This window comes from Vombatus ursinus, unplaced genomic scaffold, assembly GCF_900497805.2.
Source record: "Vombatus ursinus unplaced genomic scaffold, bare-nosed wombat genome assembly UNPS02000580.1, whole genome shotgun sequence".
Lineage (NCBI taxonomy): Eukaryota > Metazoa > Chordata > Mammalia > Diprotodontia > Vombatidae > Vombatus > Vombatus ursinus.
Window position 1 is genome coordinate 26,119,476 of NW_020940358.1, and position 16,297 is coordinate 26,135,772.

The 16,297-nt window shown below is 45.9% G+C and overlaps 1 protein-coding gene across 2 annotated transcripts in view; it reads left to right on the plus strand.

Annotated features, from left to right (window-relative positions):
- SULF2 (sulfatase 2) overlaps positions 1 to 16,297 on the plus strand; it is a 144,412-nt gene that overhangs the window by 122,276 nt on the left and 5,839 nt on the right. For both annotated transcript variants that reach the window (XM_027851385.1, XM_027851384.1), the window contains exons 10-17: positions 120 to 249; positions 901 to 1,114; positions 7,897 to 8,125; positions 8,373 to 8,469; positions 10,708 to 10,802; positions 13,204 to 13,263; positions 14,570 to 14,739; positions 15,485 to 15,627. In XM_027851385.1, the coding sequence (XP_027707186.1) occupies positions 120 to 249; positions 901 to 1,114; positions 7,897 to 8,125; positions 8,373 to 8,469; positions 10,708 to 10,802; positions 13,204 to 13,263; positions 14,570 to 14,739; positions 15,485 to 15,627 (1,138 nt within the window). The remainder of the gene's footprint in view (positions 1 to 119; positions 250 to 900; positions 1,115 to 7,896; positions 8,126 to 8,372; positions 8,470 to 10,707; positions 10,803 to 13,203; positions 13,264 to 14,569; positions 14,740 to 15,484; positions 15,628 to 16,297) is intronic.

The following is a 16,297-nucleotide window of genomic DNA, read 5'->3' on the forward strand; positions in this document are numbered from 1 at the left end:
CTGTGTTCTAAGCCCCTCCAAGCTCTGACATCCTGTGTTCTAAGCCCTTCTCAGCTCTGACATTCTGTGTTCTAAGGTCCTTGCCAGTTCTAACTGTCTGTGATTTCTCTTCTTTATAGAAAACTGCTTCATAAAAGAGAGAATGATAAGGTAGATGCCCAAGAGGAAAACTTCTTGCCCAAACACCAGCGCGTGAAGGATCTGTGCCAGCGAGCAGAATACCAGACAGCTTGTGAGCAGCTGGGACAGGTGAGGAGCGCAGCTGGGCAGCTGGCCCCCGGAAGGCCCTCGGTGGGGAGAGGAGACTCTTGGAACAGCTTCCATTCCCATTGAAGAGCTGATAACGAGGGCTTGCTTTTCTCGGGCACTCTGTGGTCGGTTACAAATTGCTTTATAGCAGTTATCCCAATTGAACCTAGTCAGAGGGCAAAGAAGAGGTAAGAGAGGAGGAAACTGAGTCCCAGAGGGAAGGAAGGCACTTTGCCCAAAGTCATACAGGTGACAGAGGCGAGTTTTGAATTCTTGTCCGTTGACGCCAAATCCAGCGCTCTTCCTTCCGCTCTCTTGGTGGCTTCTCTTCTCTGTGGATGTTAAAAGGCATGTTAGAGCATCTAGAAAAAGTCTGACCAAAAAGGACTTATTGGGCACCTACTGTATGCCCAGCCTGGTGATGAACCCTTCGAGTGGCCTTCAGGGCCCCTTTTACCACCTGATCTCTGTTTATCTTCAGTACTTACCCCCTGTTCTAGTCAGGCTCATGGCCTTACAGCCCTTCAGCCCCCCGCCCTGACCCTGGTCCAACACACACACACGCACGTGCACACACACACACACACACACACACGTACACGTGTGTGTCATCTGTCTCCTGGGGACTGATGCGAACCCCACGTCTTGCAGAAGTGGCAGTGTGTGGAGGACGCCTCCGGGAAGCTCAAGCTTCACAAGTGCAAAGGACCCATACGGCTGGGGGCCAGCAGTGACGGCAGCACCAAAGGCTTCTCCAACCTCGTGCCCAAATACTACAAGGGCAGCGCCGAGGGCTGCACTTGCGAGGACAACGAATACAAGATCAGCCCTGTTGGGAGGAGGAAAAAACTCTTCTCCAAGAAAAGTGAGTGCCAGGGGCCGCTGGGGGGGTGGTGTGCTGAGGTGGGGGTGAGGCTCCTCCAGCTGCTTTCTTCTCTGCTGCAGGAAGGAAAGTGGGGGTGGGAGGGAGGCAAGGACCCAGGGAGTTTCACCAGTTAGACCACTTACCCCCAGCAAAGGCTGGTGCCCCCAGAAAGAAAGAACAAGGGTTTAGAGGTTCAGAGGACAAGGGGGTGCAGATCACTAAGCATTTGGGGATTAGCAAGCTGTGTTCTGGTCATATGGTATTTTCTGCTATCCAGTGTCTGCTGCATTTCAAATAACTCAGTGACTTCAGAACCACAGACTCCCAGATTGTCTGAGTTGGGAGGGAGTTTAGAATACAGAATGTCAGAGCAGGGAGGGGGCTTAGAACACAGAATGTCAGATCTGGAAAGGGCCTCAGAACACAGAATCTCAGAGCTGGGAGGGCCCTTAGAACACAGAATCTCAGAGCTGGAACAGAACATCAGGGCCAGGAGGGACTTGACAATATGGCATTGCAGTTAAAAAGTGCCTTAGATCCAATCTCCTCATCTACAGAGGAGTGAAATAACGCCAAGAGGGATTATATAAGTCGCCCAAATCCATATGGCAATCTATGTACTAGCTGAACTGGGCCTATGACTTAGGTTCCTTGACTCCTGGAGCATTGGGACCAGGATGAATGGTCACTGGTGATATGTGTGCTGGGCATTTTAGAAAAGAATACCTCCAGAGGAAGCACAGAGAGGGGAGGATGATCTTAGTAGAGATGGAGATGGGGCAGACTTGAGAAGTCAGTGGCGAACATTATTTCTGGAATCAAAAGACCTGAGTTCAAAACCACTGTCTCCTACTTACTGACGTATAACTTCAGGCAACTTAACCTCTCTGGCCCTTAGTTTTCTCCTCTATAAAACAAGGGGTTTAGGACTGGATAATCTATAGGGTCATTCCAGCTCTAAATCTTATGGTGCCCCTCTAATAGACATTGGCTCTTCATCAGAATGGACATCCCATCAGGGTAGCTCTTGCAGAGCTAGGCCTTACGTGCCTTATATGTAAAGATTATTCTCACCTTTGGGCAGCTAGGTGGCCCAGGGGAAAGAGCACTGGACGTGGAATCAGGAAGACTCACCTTCATGAGTTCAAATCCAGCCTGAGACACTTATTAGCTGTGTGACCCTGGGCAAGTCACTTAACCCTATTTGCCTCAGGTTCCTCATCTATAAATGAGCTGGAGAAAGGAATGGCAAACCACTCCAGTATCTCTGCCAAGAAAAACCCAAATGCGATCACAGAGTCAGACAACCAGCAGTTCTCATCTTCCCTGCCCCATGCATGCCCACCTCAGCAAGGTGAAATCCAAGTCCTCTAGGGCAGTTGGCCTTGCTCCTTCCCAAACCCAGGCTCTTTCCCAGGCCTGGCCCCGGCTCCCCTCTGACTCAGATAAATGTGCCCATTTGAAGGATGGAGTGTGATTAGAAGCGGCAGGCAGCAGCCACCAGCCATCGCTTCTCAGCCATGTTTCTTGCCTCTCATCCCACAAACGCAGGTCCTCAATTATTTAGCAGATTAGTCTTTCTCCATAATGACCTGGCACGCGCTTCAAGACAAGAGGCTTCCAATTGATTTCCCCCCATTATATTTCCTCGCAGGCTGATTACTAACTACTAAGCTAATTTTTTTTAGGTGAATAAAATTATTGGCTCCAAGATTGAATTACACAGCGACACACTCTCTTTTAAGTATGCAGCATGGTAGATAATCTTTAAATAATATGAGAACTTGGGACTCAATTAAGCTTTTTTTTTTCTCCTTAAAAAAATGCAAAGAAAATAAAACTCATAGTAACCCGAGGGTTGATTTACTAGGCAGGGCCCCCAGCCGCCCCCCAAGAAATGAAGCTTTGAGAACTGGGTGTAGACACGTTGGGGGGGGGGGTGGCACCCGATCCAGTTTGGCTGAAACATGAGAGTATTCAAGGGGAAAGGATTCGAGGTTGGCTAGTGAGGTAGGTTGGAAGCCAGACTGTGGAGGGCTCTGAATGCCAGTGAGGATCATGGGATTTGGATCTGGAAGGAACCTTAGTGATCATCTAATTAATTCAATGAAATGCTTAAGTAGCAGGTTGTGCAGTAGAATAGAGTGCTGGCCTTGAAGTCAGGAAGACCTTGAGTTCAAATCCTGCCTCAGACACTTTCCAGCCGTGACGCGGGGCAGGTCACTTAATCTCCGTGTGCCTCAGTTTCCACATCTGTAAAATAAGGTGTTGGATTTTGTGGCTTCCAAGGTCCCTGCCAGCTCTGAATCTATGATTTTAAGGAGGAGGGAAGCACCTGAGACTTCCCCTCACCAACGCCCCTCACCCCAATTTGTTACAACTATCATGAAGTAAGGCCCCTTTCCATTAGGTTTATAAGATTTACAGCAGAGTGTTCTCTAATTGCTCTAATTGAGTCTTCTCATTTCATAGAGGGTTAACCTTGAAGCCCTTGCCCACTGCCACACAGTAGCAGAGCCAGGATTCAAACCCAGGACCTGTGACTCCAATCCCCATGCTCTTTTTACTCTGCCACATTGGCAATGAAAGTTGATATAGTCAGACAGTTAAAAAGATTCATCCGGCCTCAGTAGGTCCTGTGAATAGAAAAGAAACATAGATCAAATCCCAATTTTGCTGCATGGCTGTGCAAAGACACTTCACTAAAATCCCTCTGTTTCCATTGTAAAAATTTAGTCCCGCAATCGAGAAAGATTTTGTAAACCTTCATGGGGTCTACTGTTGGTGACATTTTCCCAGGCCACACACCAGGCTCGCTAGTATAGGCCTCAGAGAGGAGGGGAACCCAGGACAGAGCTAGCCTGTCTCCGCTCCTGTGAACATGATTCACATTGTCCCAATCACAGTTCAAGGTAGTTAGTCCGTCAGCCTACAAGCATTTTTTAAGCATTTACAATGTGCTACGTACATGGTGCCAAGTGCCAGGGATGCAAAGAAAGACAAAAACAGCCCTTGCCCTCTTGAGATGTACATTTGGGGAATGGAGGTGGGTGGGGGAGGTGAGATGACATGTAAATAACTAAATACTTACGAGATAAACGTATGTGTGTATGTATGTATATGGAAGGTTATCTCAGAAAAGAAAGTTTAGTAGCTACTGGGAAAACCAAGAAAGGCTGCCTGACTAAAGGTGGAATTTGAGCTAAATCTTGAAAGAATCCATCTAGGGACATCTAGGTGGTGCAGTGGATAGAGCACCAGCCCTGGAGTCAGGAGGACCTGAGTTCAAATCTGGCCTCAGACACTTACTAGCTATGTGACCCCGGGCAAGTCACTTAACCCTGTTCACTTCAGTTTCCTCACCTGTAAAATGAGCAGGAGAAGGAAATGGCAAACCGCCTGAGGGAGGGAGGGAGGGAGGAAAGAAGGAAGGAGGGAGGGAGGGAAGGAAGGAAGGAAGGAAGGAGCAAAACAAAGAAATCTCAGAAGTAAGGCAGGAAAATAATTATGCATCCGGGGCAGCCAGGGCAAAGGTACTTAGTTGGGAAGATAGCATGATGTTTGAGGAATGGATCAGAGGGCGTGGAAAAGAGGATGGTGAGACTGGAATCATCTCTGAAAGGGAGGGCTGGGATGCAGCTCATGTCAATGGAGGACCAGAGTTTTAGGCGAGCACTTAAAATGTTTGTGGATGGATTCTGAAAATGCTACATATGGCCTTGTGACTAGAAATGCCACTTGAGGCGATACTAATTAACACTGGGAGAAGGGAGATACTAATAAACTATGTGACCTTGGGCAAGTCATTTAACCTAGCTACTTCGTCTTTAATATGAAGGAGCTGGACTGAATGATCTCTAACAATCCATCTATTTCTAGGCAGTCAACCAACACGTACTTATTAAGTGCCAGACAACACTCTTCTAGGGGGTCTTTCCTTCAAGGAGCTTACGTTCTATCAGGGGAGAGACTTACTATACCGAGCCCACTTCAGTCAAGCCCAGAGTTTATACACCTACCAGCTGGAAGTCAGACGGAAGATTCGGGCTCAGCCACCCAACAAAGCAGCAAAGCTGCTTTGGCAGGGACCCCGAGTGGCAGACGCTGAGTGATGGGGGCTCTCAGAGAGTTAATGGAACATACAGCTCTGGTCTTTGTTCTTGTCAGAGCCAGGGTTTATGGGCTCATAATAAGCCATTAACTTTTTTTATGTGTATGAATCATTGTCACCAGACCCCCTGTGACAGTGGCTTCCCTGTGAATGAGGGCTCCTTCAGGGACTTAGTGGCAGGGGACAGCTAGTAAAAGAACTGTGGGGTGAGCAGAGGGGGTAACTCAGAGGCTGGAGGATGCTGGGTCTGCATTCATTGTATTCCACCCCCTCAACTGGCTTCATCCCTAGGGCTGTGCTTCGAAGTCATTGAGAGCTCACTACATTTACATTGAGAGCTCACTACTTGCCCTGGCCAACCAACTATGCTTAACCATGCCATCTTCTTGCAATTCCTCATTCTTCCTTCCCACCTCTACATTTCCATTTCTTGGCAGCTCTGGAAATAGTAATTAAATCAACCCTACCATTATTTCTGGAAAGGGTGTACCAATTGATTACCCTAGGGCTCCATTTACCATCTATACCCGTGACTTTCCAAACCAAAACAGCTTTCCCAGGCCACCATCCCCTAGCCCTCTCCCAAAATATGTGATCCATTGGCAGATCCTGCCTGGAGACCCCTTTGACAATACTAGCCATCCTTGCCAGATTGTGGCAGAGACCCGCAAATGCAAAGGGCTGAAGGAAAGCATCCCAGCCCTGGAAAACTTCCTGTCCAAATTGTAAAAGCTCTTTCCAACATCAGTTCAAACTCCTGTCGGACCCTCGTATAACACCAATGTAGCAAATTGTTAAAACTGCAGTGACATCTCTTTGCATATACTTAATTAATTCATAGCAACTTGAGACTTTCAAAACACGTTGATATTCGGCCTTTCCGGTTTCTGTGTTGCACATGACACATTTGGGGCTCGCTTGGTGCCATGTCTTGAGACATTTCCACTCAATGCAACTTGAGTTGCCTGTTTCCATATTTATTCAAGTCTTCAAAGAGGCAGAAAAAGTGTCTCCTTTGTAGGGTATATTTGGCCGGGGGAATGGGTTGGGATAGGTACCTAACTTTTTTTTCATTTTTCAAAGGGAAACACAGTGCCCCCCAAATTGCAAATGAGTGCATTAAGAGTTTTTGCTTGGGTAGATGGCCTGTAGTGAGATCTTTTGGAAGGGTGAGGGGAAAGTAAAAGAGATAATAGTTGGCCAGAAACTAGAAGGCAAGAAAATTTTGTGCAGTGTGATTGTCATCGTGAACATCTATAGATGTATTAGTGCCATTGGAATAATAAATTTGTTGTGATGATGAATGTTAAAAAAAATGTGATCCTTAAAGGAAGAGACTATCTCTCCTTTGTACTTGTTACACGTAATAAATACTTAATAAGTATTTCTTTATTCAGTTATCTCACTTTTCATTAACCCCCATAGACAAAACACAAAACTCCCTGGGTAGTTCCCACCCCAGGCCAGGGGAGTTCGGAGAAGGAGACATGGGAAGAGTACAGGGCACAGATTTTTTTTTAAATCACCTTCATAGGTTTTCTTCCAAAGTATTTCTCAAGCCGCCTCCTCACCCCCTACCCTCCTATAGGCCAACTACATGCAAAAAGAAAGAGGTGGTCACTGACCTTCACAAATTTAGGGGAATGAGGGACAAGAAGGTGAATGACATGGCCTACCTTCTGTCTAACTAGTTGTCAAGAAAGAATATATGAGGGGGCAGCTAGGTGGCACAGTGAATAGAGCTCTGGCCATGGAGTCAGGAGGACCTGAGTTCAAATCCAGCCTCAGACACTTAACACTTACTAGCTGTGTGACCCTGGGCAAGTCACTTAACCCCAATCACCTCCCCAAAAAGTGGGAAAAAAAAAAAGACTACATGGAACTGGCAGTCAGGAGGCCTGGATTCTGTGCTCAGCTCAGTCATTAGCTTGTTGGGGGCCTCTGAACAGTCAGTCAATCAACTAGCATTTATTAAGCACCAGAGATGGTTAAGTGCCAGGGATGCACATAGTCCCCGTCCTCAAGGAGCGCATATTCTAATGGGAGAATACAACATATCAAGAATCATGTACCTGCAAGGTAAATATGGAGCCAGGTGGTAGGTCACCTGAAAGGGGTAGGAATTAGTAGCTGGGAGGACCAGAAAAAAGGCTCCCCTAGAGAAGGGGGGCTCGAAGCAGCTGCTTCCACTCTCTGGGCCCCAGGTGCTTCTTCTGCAATACAGATTTGCTGAACTGAATGAGTTTCAAGATCCCCCCCTAATTTTATGGTTGTGGGGTTTGGTTTCTAGTTTTGTCTCTGCTATTTTTAAACTCAACCCTATTTTCTAAAAAAAGAGAGAAGGTCTGACTGTCAGCAGTTGGAAGGCATGCTACCTTAGCTAATCTTGTTGGCTTTAGGATGAGGCAGGCTTGGAGGGGAGAGGAATAAGCTAGAAAATGTGGAGGGGGAAAATGACCCAATTGACGTAACAAAGAGAGCGCTAGATTGGGCCTAGTTTTAAATCCAGGTGCTCTTACGTAGTAACTCCTCTGGGCCTCAGTTTCCTTCTCTGTAAAACAAGGAAGCATAAGGAGCTAAAAAGATGACAGAGGTTTCCAACACAGGAGGGAGGGAAGAGGATGAACAGACCGGTCCTGAGGAGGACTGCAGAGACACATTCACTTTGCAGAATACAAGGCCAGCTATATCCGGAACCGCTCGATCCGTTCTGTGTCTATCGAGTTGGATGGGGAGCTTTACAGCATGGGACTACAGCCTAGGAATGTCACCAGGCGGCACAGGCTGGAGAGTGGAGGGGCCCCTGAGGACCAGGAGGACAAGGATGGCGGCAGCGAGTTTAGCGGCACTGGGGACCTTCAGGAGTACGCAGCCCCCAACCTCATCAAAGTAACCCACAGGTGAGGCTGCTTCTGAGACAGCCCCGCCCGGTGCTGGCTCTGCGGCTTCTCTGGAATGGGGAGCGATGGAAGGAAGCTGAGCACCCCTGGAATCAGGGCTGTGTGGAGGGTCTGAGGTGGGGAGGGACTGGCTCTGTGCATACAGAGAACTGAGCACTCATCAGAGGCTTTAAAATGTGCAAGTCCCCCGAGGTAGGATGTTCTCCTTTCAGTGACATTGTCTCTTTCCTCCACCCAACTTGGACAGGTGCTACATCCTGGAAAATGACACTGTCCAATGTGACCTAGACCTGTACAAGTCACTGCAGGCCTGGAAAGACCACAAGCTACACATTGACCATGAGGTGAGTGGCCCCTAGGCTCAGTTATCAAGGCACCTTCTGACTCCAAAGCAGGACCATAGGACTATCCTTAGACAACAGAGAATTGAATGTTGGAAGGGTCACTCTTGGAGGATCGTCAAACCTAAAAAGGAGAAAATGGGCACACTTTTCTGCAAAGAGTCACTGGTTGGAGAGGGTGATGGGAGGGAGAAATGGAGGTTTTTAAAGAATAGGATTGGGGTGGATGAGGAGGACAAGCATTTGTCATGCACCCAGCATTGTGCTAACCACATTACAGTATTACCTCATTGTGAGGTAGGTGCTATTATCTCCATTTTATATTTGAGGAAACTGAGGCAGGCCCAGTGAATTGTCCAGGGTCAGATGGCTAATAAATGTCTGAGGTCATATTTGAATTCAGGCCTTTCTGACTCCAGCCCTGGTGTTCTATCCACTGAGTCACCTAGCTGCCTTGAGAGAAATAAAGAGAGAAAGGTCACATAGTATAGTAATCAACTACTCAATCAATAAATATTTACTAAGCACCAATTATGTGCCAGGAACTTGGGCTACAAAGACCAAAAATGAAGCTTCTCAAGGAACAGAGAATTCTATCTGTCAGGGAAGACAAGTACATGTACAGAATATATATGGAATAAATGCAAAAGAAATATAAAAACAAAGTTAAGGGCAATAAAGGAAGGGCAGTAGCAGTTGGAGGGATTCGAAAAGGTTTCAGGTGGAAGGTGGTGCTGGAGAGCTGAGTCTAGAAGGAAGAAATGAACTCCACGAAGCACAGGTGGGGAAGAAATGCACTTTGGACAAAGGGGAGGGCTGGAGGTGGGGAGGGCCAGAAGTGGAGTACTGTGTATGAAGAACAGAGAAAAGCCTAATTGCGCAGAATCATAGACTCAGTCAGCATTTATTTAGCATCTTTTACGTGCTGAGCACTGAGCTGAGTACTGGGAATACAAAGAAAGGGGAATAAACAAACAAAAACTGTCCCTGGGCTCCAGGAGCTCACAGTCTAATGGGAGAAGACTCCATGCAAACAGCTAAGTACAAAGCAAAAATGCATACAAAGTAGTCTCAGAGAGAAGGCACTAGCATTGAGGAGGATCAGGAAAGCCTTCTTGCAGAGGGTAGAATTTTAGTTGAGATTTAACGGAAGCCAAGGAAACCAGAAGGTAGATGTAAGAAAGGTGGAGTGTTCCAGGCCAGTGAAAATGCCCAGAGTGGGAGATGGGGTCTCTGAGGATGGCAATGAGGTCAGCATCACCGGATTGCATATTACAAGAAGGTGGGGAGGTGAAGGTGTAAGAAAGGTTGGATGGGGCCAGATAATAAAGAGCCAAATCAGATTTTCATATTTTATCCTGGAAGCAATGGGGGGCCTGATGTGTATTGAATAGGGAGGTGGCATGGTCAGACTTGCACATTGGGAAAATCAATCTCATAACTGTGTGGGGAGGATGAAATGGAGTGAGGAGAGACCAGTAGCTGGCTAGCACAATAGTGTGGAAGATGGAGTAAGGTATAATGAGGCTAGAAATATACCATGGGGTAAAGCTGGGGAAGGAATGTTAAAGCCAAAGTAGAGTATTTTTTTTTATATAGGAAGGCAATAGGGAGCCGCTGGAATTTATTGAATAGGAGAGTAAAATTGCTTTGCACTTAAGAAAAATCATTTCAGCGCTAGAAGAACATTAAACTTGGAGTTATAAGGTTCGAGTTCAGCTCTCAGCCCCAACACTTACTAGGTGTATGACCATGGGCAGGTTACTTCTTCTCTCTGGGCTTCAATTTCTTCCTCTACCATTTGAAGGGATTGGACTCAATCTCTATGATTCCTTTCTGCTTTGACATTCCTTAAGTATGATTGGGAGGTGGGACAGTTTACCATCTCTAAGAATTCTTAAATCCTCACCTCTGGTCTCATCCTTCTTAAAGTTAGGAAGAAGAATGAAGTGACCTCTGGAGATGCCCATCACTTTTCACAGTTGTGACCAAGGATATCAATAGTGTAGGGAATGATGAAAGAGCCCCCTCTCCATTCACACTGGAGACTTATGGGGGCTAACTCCTTTTGCCCAACCTAAGTAGAAACCTAACTTTGAAGCTATCTTTAAACAATGTCCATTTTTGTGTGCTACAGTGGAGGGACTGCTGGGGCCCAGGGCTAAGGAGCTCTGCGTAGAAGGCATCAGCCTCAGAGGTTTATGGGTCTCCGGTCTCTCCAACGGTCTTGCCTTTCCTCAGATTGAAACACTCCAAAACAAGATTAAGAATCTTCGAGAAGTTCGAGGTCATCTGAAGAAAAAGAGACCAGAAGAATGTGACTGCAGTAAGATGAGGTAGGAGGCAGCTGGGCATTCTTGAGGCATCATGGGCTTTCAAGCTATTCAACACTTCAGAGGAATGTCAAGGGAAGGGCAGGCAACATGCTTTAAAGCTGTAAATATTGTTGGAGGCCGCCCTGTCTGAAAATAAGGGGAGCCAGTTTTTGAACGGCCAAGCTAAAAACGCTTCTCCCTTTTAGTTAGGGGCTGGCCCCTGCACTCACTTGATGGGGCAGGATAAAGGGTTCCCAGGCAATTAACAGTCCTCAACATAGGGGCCCCTCTGCTACCAGATTTGTGTGATGCTTTCTGAGCGACCTTAACACCACCCCCAAACAGCACCCCAGGTTCCACCTGATAAGAAGCAGATAGCTTAAAGAAGACAACCTTTGGGGACAGTTTGATCTAGAAGGACGTAGCTGACTGGCCCGTCACAGAGCTGCTAGCTTGGGTGAATGTGAATTTGAGAAACGCCCCAAAAGCCTCAGATGCGAGTCACTATGCAGTGATCTGAGCTTGGGAAGGAGGCCTGGGAAAAGTCCTCTCTGCGCACCTTTGCCTACATAGGATAGCCATCTGTCTTGGGGTTAAATTCATGCCGTCCACCCTAGCACCACAGGTTCCCTGCCTTGAGTGCTACAACACACGGGCGTAGGCTGCAACTGTCATCAGCCATCCCCCCACAAGAGGACAGCCCCCAAATTTGGGGTCTTGTCCCTGATGAACCCTATCTAGCCCCACATTAAGCCTCAAGAAATGCCTGCCTCATTGAGTGGTTTTGAGGAAAGTACTGTGTAAGTCGTAAAACATGATATCAATACATAAATTATTGGGTATTTAGGCCTAAGTGACCTCTCAGCTGTTTTTATGATCCTATCTGATCTTCCACCCAGAAGCTGGTTATGATTTTGCAATATATGATCAGTACCACTAGAGGTCACTATCACCTCAGTTCTATCACTACTGGGAACCTAGAAGGAATCTTAAATTAGAAGGCTGAGGTCTGCCAGGGAAAATAACTCCTATCAGCTAGGAAGAGAGCCCAGACTAAAATCTCAGCCTCTGATAACTGACTGGGCTAATGTACTTTCTACTTTTGAAGAGCTGGAAGTTCCCCTATACATATAACCCTGATTCTAGATAATTGGAGCTGAAATTTACGATTATTTCTGTGAAACCTGGACAGGAAAGTTTGGTTTGTTTGTTTTTTAAATTATACAGAGAAACTCCTGGGGATTGTAGGGAGAATTACCATTTAGTGAATACACTGGTTTTGTATGTAGAGATACTGGTATGTATGTATAACCATCCATCTTATATCACTATCCTAGTGAGTGGCTGAATCCAAAAGGGAGTCATTAATGGTTCCGTATCATATCATACCCTCAAAGGAGATCTCCAATGGAAGGCCCCCAGGGATCTGTCCTTGGCCTGATGCTATCTTACTGATTACTCAGTGACTTGGATAAAGGCAGAGATGGCTTGCTTATCAAACTTACGAATGACACAAAGCTGGAGGAGGGATAGCTAAGGCGCTGAATAATACAAATCAGGACTCAGGAAAATATTGTTAGGCTAGATTATTGGGCTGAATCTAATTAGATGAAGTTTAATAACTTAGTAATCTTGGGTTCAAGATTGGGGTGGGGGCAGAGGAGAGAAGCATGGCTCTACAAGTTGTTGAACAAAGATGCTGGTCTCTTTTTTAGTGGACTGCAAGATCAGTATAAATCAGTATTTAATGTGTCAGCCAAATGAAAATTAAAGAGGTATAGTGTTCAAGCAGAAGGAGGTGATATTCTCCCCACCACCACCCAGTACTCTCTGCCCCAGCCAGACAACATCTAGAGTATTGTATTCCTAGGGGCAACATTCGGGGAAAGACATTGATAAATTGGAAAGTATCCAGAAGGCAAATAGGATAGTGAAGGGTTGCAAGTGCAACATGTATAAAGATCAACTAGATGAACAAGGGTTGGTTTAGGCTGGAGAAGAAGGCCTGAAAGAGCACTTGCTAGCTGCCTTCAGGCTTCTTGAAGGGGTGTCATATGGAATAGACTTGTTTTTCCAGGCACGAGAGAGCAGAAATGGGAGGAATGGGTAGCCACTACAAAGAGACAAGTTTAGGCTTGCCTTGATATAAAGAAAAACTTCTTAACAATTAGAGCTACCCCAAAATGCTTCAGAGGTCGGCATTCCATTTCATGAAAGGGCTTCAATAAAAGGCTTGGTAGTGATCTGTTGGGCTGGATTAGACTTTGAGATGACATTCCGATATATACCTGATACATAGATATATATGGGTTGTTGGGTCCAAAGGCTGGCCCAGCCTAGGAAAAAACATGGGGTCTGTGGACAATGGGATATGGTACACTGTTAAGTGGAGCAGCTTCTAAGTACAAATTCTGTTTTCCAGCTACCAGGCTAAACACAAGGGCAGAGTCAAGCACAAAAGCTCCATGCTACATCCTTTCAAGTAAGTGGTATCTGGCTCTGGGAGACACTTCAGGACCCAGACCTACTGCCTCTGAGAGATAAGCAGAATTCCAAGCTGGTTTCCTTGGCAAGGAAGTTAGAAGGGGATGGGGAGGATTCAGTAGGCGGCATCCATTCTAGCCCTACCTTATTTCTTAAAAAAGAGAGGTCATAACCTCGTTCCTTCTTAAATAGCATCCCATGATGTTTCCTACCCTACATTCCATAGGGGTTCATCTCAAAAGAAAACCCCATAACGGGGATTCAGGGAAAGACTGGATGCTCTCTAACGTCCCTTCCAACTCAAGTTCAGGATTTCCCTTACGGGCCCATAAAAGGCATCTGTGGTTGGTCGCCTTTTAGTCATCTAAAAAATGGTTGCAACTTTCTAAAATGTTAACATTCATAGAAAAGGAAGAAAAAGACGAAAAAGACATGCGCTGACATAAATCTGAGGATGGGATTGAGTGGGGAAGGGAGCATTCTATTTGGGTTCTTTCAAATGCCAATTATAGGTGGTAGTGGTAGGAACTGTGTTCCTACCTAGTTCTTTTGTGTCACTTTAAACCAGGGAGTCCCAGAAAGGGACTCAGTTTCTTCTTCCGTCAGAAGGTGGCCAGATAATTCCCACAATACTTTCAACTATGATCTCCAATTGGAATTAATCCAGAAGTGGAATAGGCCACCTGGGCTGATACCTACTGGGCAAAGCATCTAACTTCTCTGAACTTGAATTTCTTCATCTGTAAAATGGGGATATACTTGTATAATCCCTACCTCACAGAGTTAGCTGGCTCCCCTGTTCAGAAAGGTCTCTGAATGACCACTTGTCAGATGTAAGACAGAGGTGTCAAGGCATGAGCATCTCAACAACTCCCGAGTGTAGCTGGAAACCAGATTAAAATGGAATTGGGAAATATTTAACAAAATAAATACAGCTACAGTAGAACACAGATAATGTTCTAAGTCAGTATGCAGCCTCAAGGATAGTCACATCTGTCCCTCCCTGCCTTTTTCTATTTGAATTTGACCCACTCCTGTAGAAAGGAATCCAATTCAGGTGTGGAGTGAACAAAATGATTCCTTCTAGCTCTGAGATTCTGTGGTAGCAAGTGTCCCAAGACACAAGACAGCTATAGTGAGGATCCAAGTCTGCTCTGGGTGGCTACCAATGACACCTCAAAGCCAAAAAAGGATCTTTTGTGGGGAGACTGGATTATGCTGAATGGTAGGCAGTGCCTTGGATTTCTCTCTCATCTTCCTTTCCCTTTCCATCTCCCCCTCCCCTGTGGGGCTCCTGAACGAAGGAAAGCCATGCAGGAGAAAGACAAGGTATGGTTGCTGAGAGAACAGAAAAGAAAGAAGAAACTCCGCAAGCTGCTGAAGAGACTGAAGAACAATGACACCTGCAGCATGCCTGGACTCACCTGCTTCACCCACGACAACCAGCACTGGCAGACAGCTCCGCTGTGGACCCGTAAGTGAGCCCTACAGCCCAGAAGGCACTACATCCCAGCTACCGTTAGCACCCAGTATTACCTGAGTCCTTGGTGTAATAACTTTCCCCCCTAATATTTCTTAAAGCTTGCTCCCTATTTTCATATGCATGATTGAAGCTCGTTCCTTATAACTGTGTGAAGTAACAGAAAGCGCCCTGGGCTTACAGTTCAAAGACTCAGTTTCCAGGGCCCACTCAATCATTTACCGGATCACCTTGGGCCAGGCATAGTTCCTCCCAGCTCCAACATCCAACTGAGGGAGAAGATGAGGATGAAACGAGATAAAGGATGTGATTATTATCCCTATTTAACATCTGAAGGGAACTGGTACAGAGAGGGGGAAATGACTTGCCCCAGGTCAACTAAGAGTGCTGGATGTAGTCTAAATCTTCAGACTTATTCCCTTTTACCACACAAATCCTGGCCTATCTAAAAGACAAAGTGGCAACAAAGAGGGGAGAGAGCATTTTAATTCATTTCCATTGCAGTTATCCAGCTAAGGTTCCATACCTTAGTGATCTCTAGGCTGGTAGCATCCCCAAGGACAAAATCTAAAGGAAACCTGCTATTTTATAACCAGGGGGTAAGGATTTGGGTCACAAAGCTGTCGTTCTTGGGTCAGACTCCTAGAGGAACAGGTCGGCTGTCCCCCTGCCCTTCACCTCTTGCAGAATGGCTCATGCTTCTCACCACACAACTAATTTTTTTTTTTTTTGGTTGCAGTGGGGCCTTTCTGTGCCTGTACCAGTGCCAACAACAACACATACTGGTGCATGAGGACAATCAATGAGACACACAACTTCCTGTTCTGTGAATTTGCTACAGGCTTCCTGGAATATTTTGATCTCAACACTGATCCCTACCAGGTATGGGATTCACTATTTTAAGTACTATCAATCTCATCTATTTAATTAAGTAGTTTTCAGTAGGAAGTATCATGATGCTGCAGGGAATTGAGCTTCAACTTTCCAGTGAAGGGTTCAAATACAAGGCACCTGGGTGATGAAACCTATGTTATACAGCCAACTCAAGTGGCTAAGGAACTCATTCCAAAAGGAGTCACACCAATGGTTGATGGTCATTTTGGAGGGTCCCAAAACATCTGTGTAGTTTAACATTTTTATCAGTGACTTGAATAGGCATGAATTGAATGTTTATTAAATTTCTGGATTAATTCAGCAAGCATTTATTAAGCACCTACAATATACACGGCATGTTGGCAATATAGAAACAAAGTATCTAGTCCTTGCCTGGGGTTGGCGGGGGGTATACCTTATGTTCTACTCAGGGGATATGACATTCAACAGACAAACTAAATGCAATTTGAGGAGGGAGAACATACTTCCAACTAGGTGAGGTCAGGGCAAGTTTCTCATAGGACGTGGCACTTGAAATGACACTTTGAAGAAAGCTAAGAAGCAAAGATGAGTGGCGTTGGTTTTATTATTGTTTTCAGAGGTAAGAGTTGGTGTCATGGAATGAATGAAGATGGCTGGGAAGTAGTGTGGTGAGTCTGAATCTAGGCTAGTGAATACT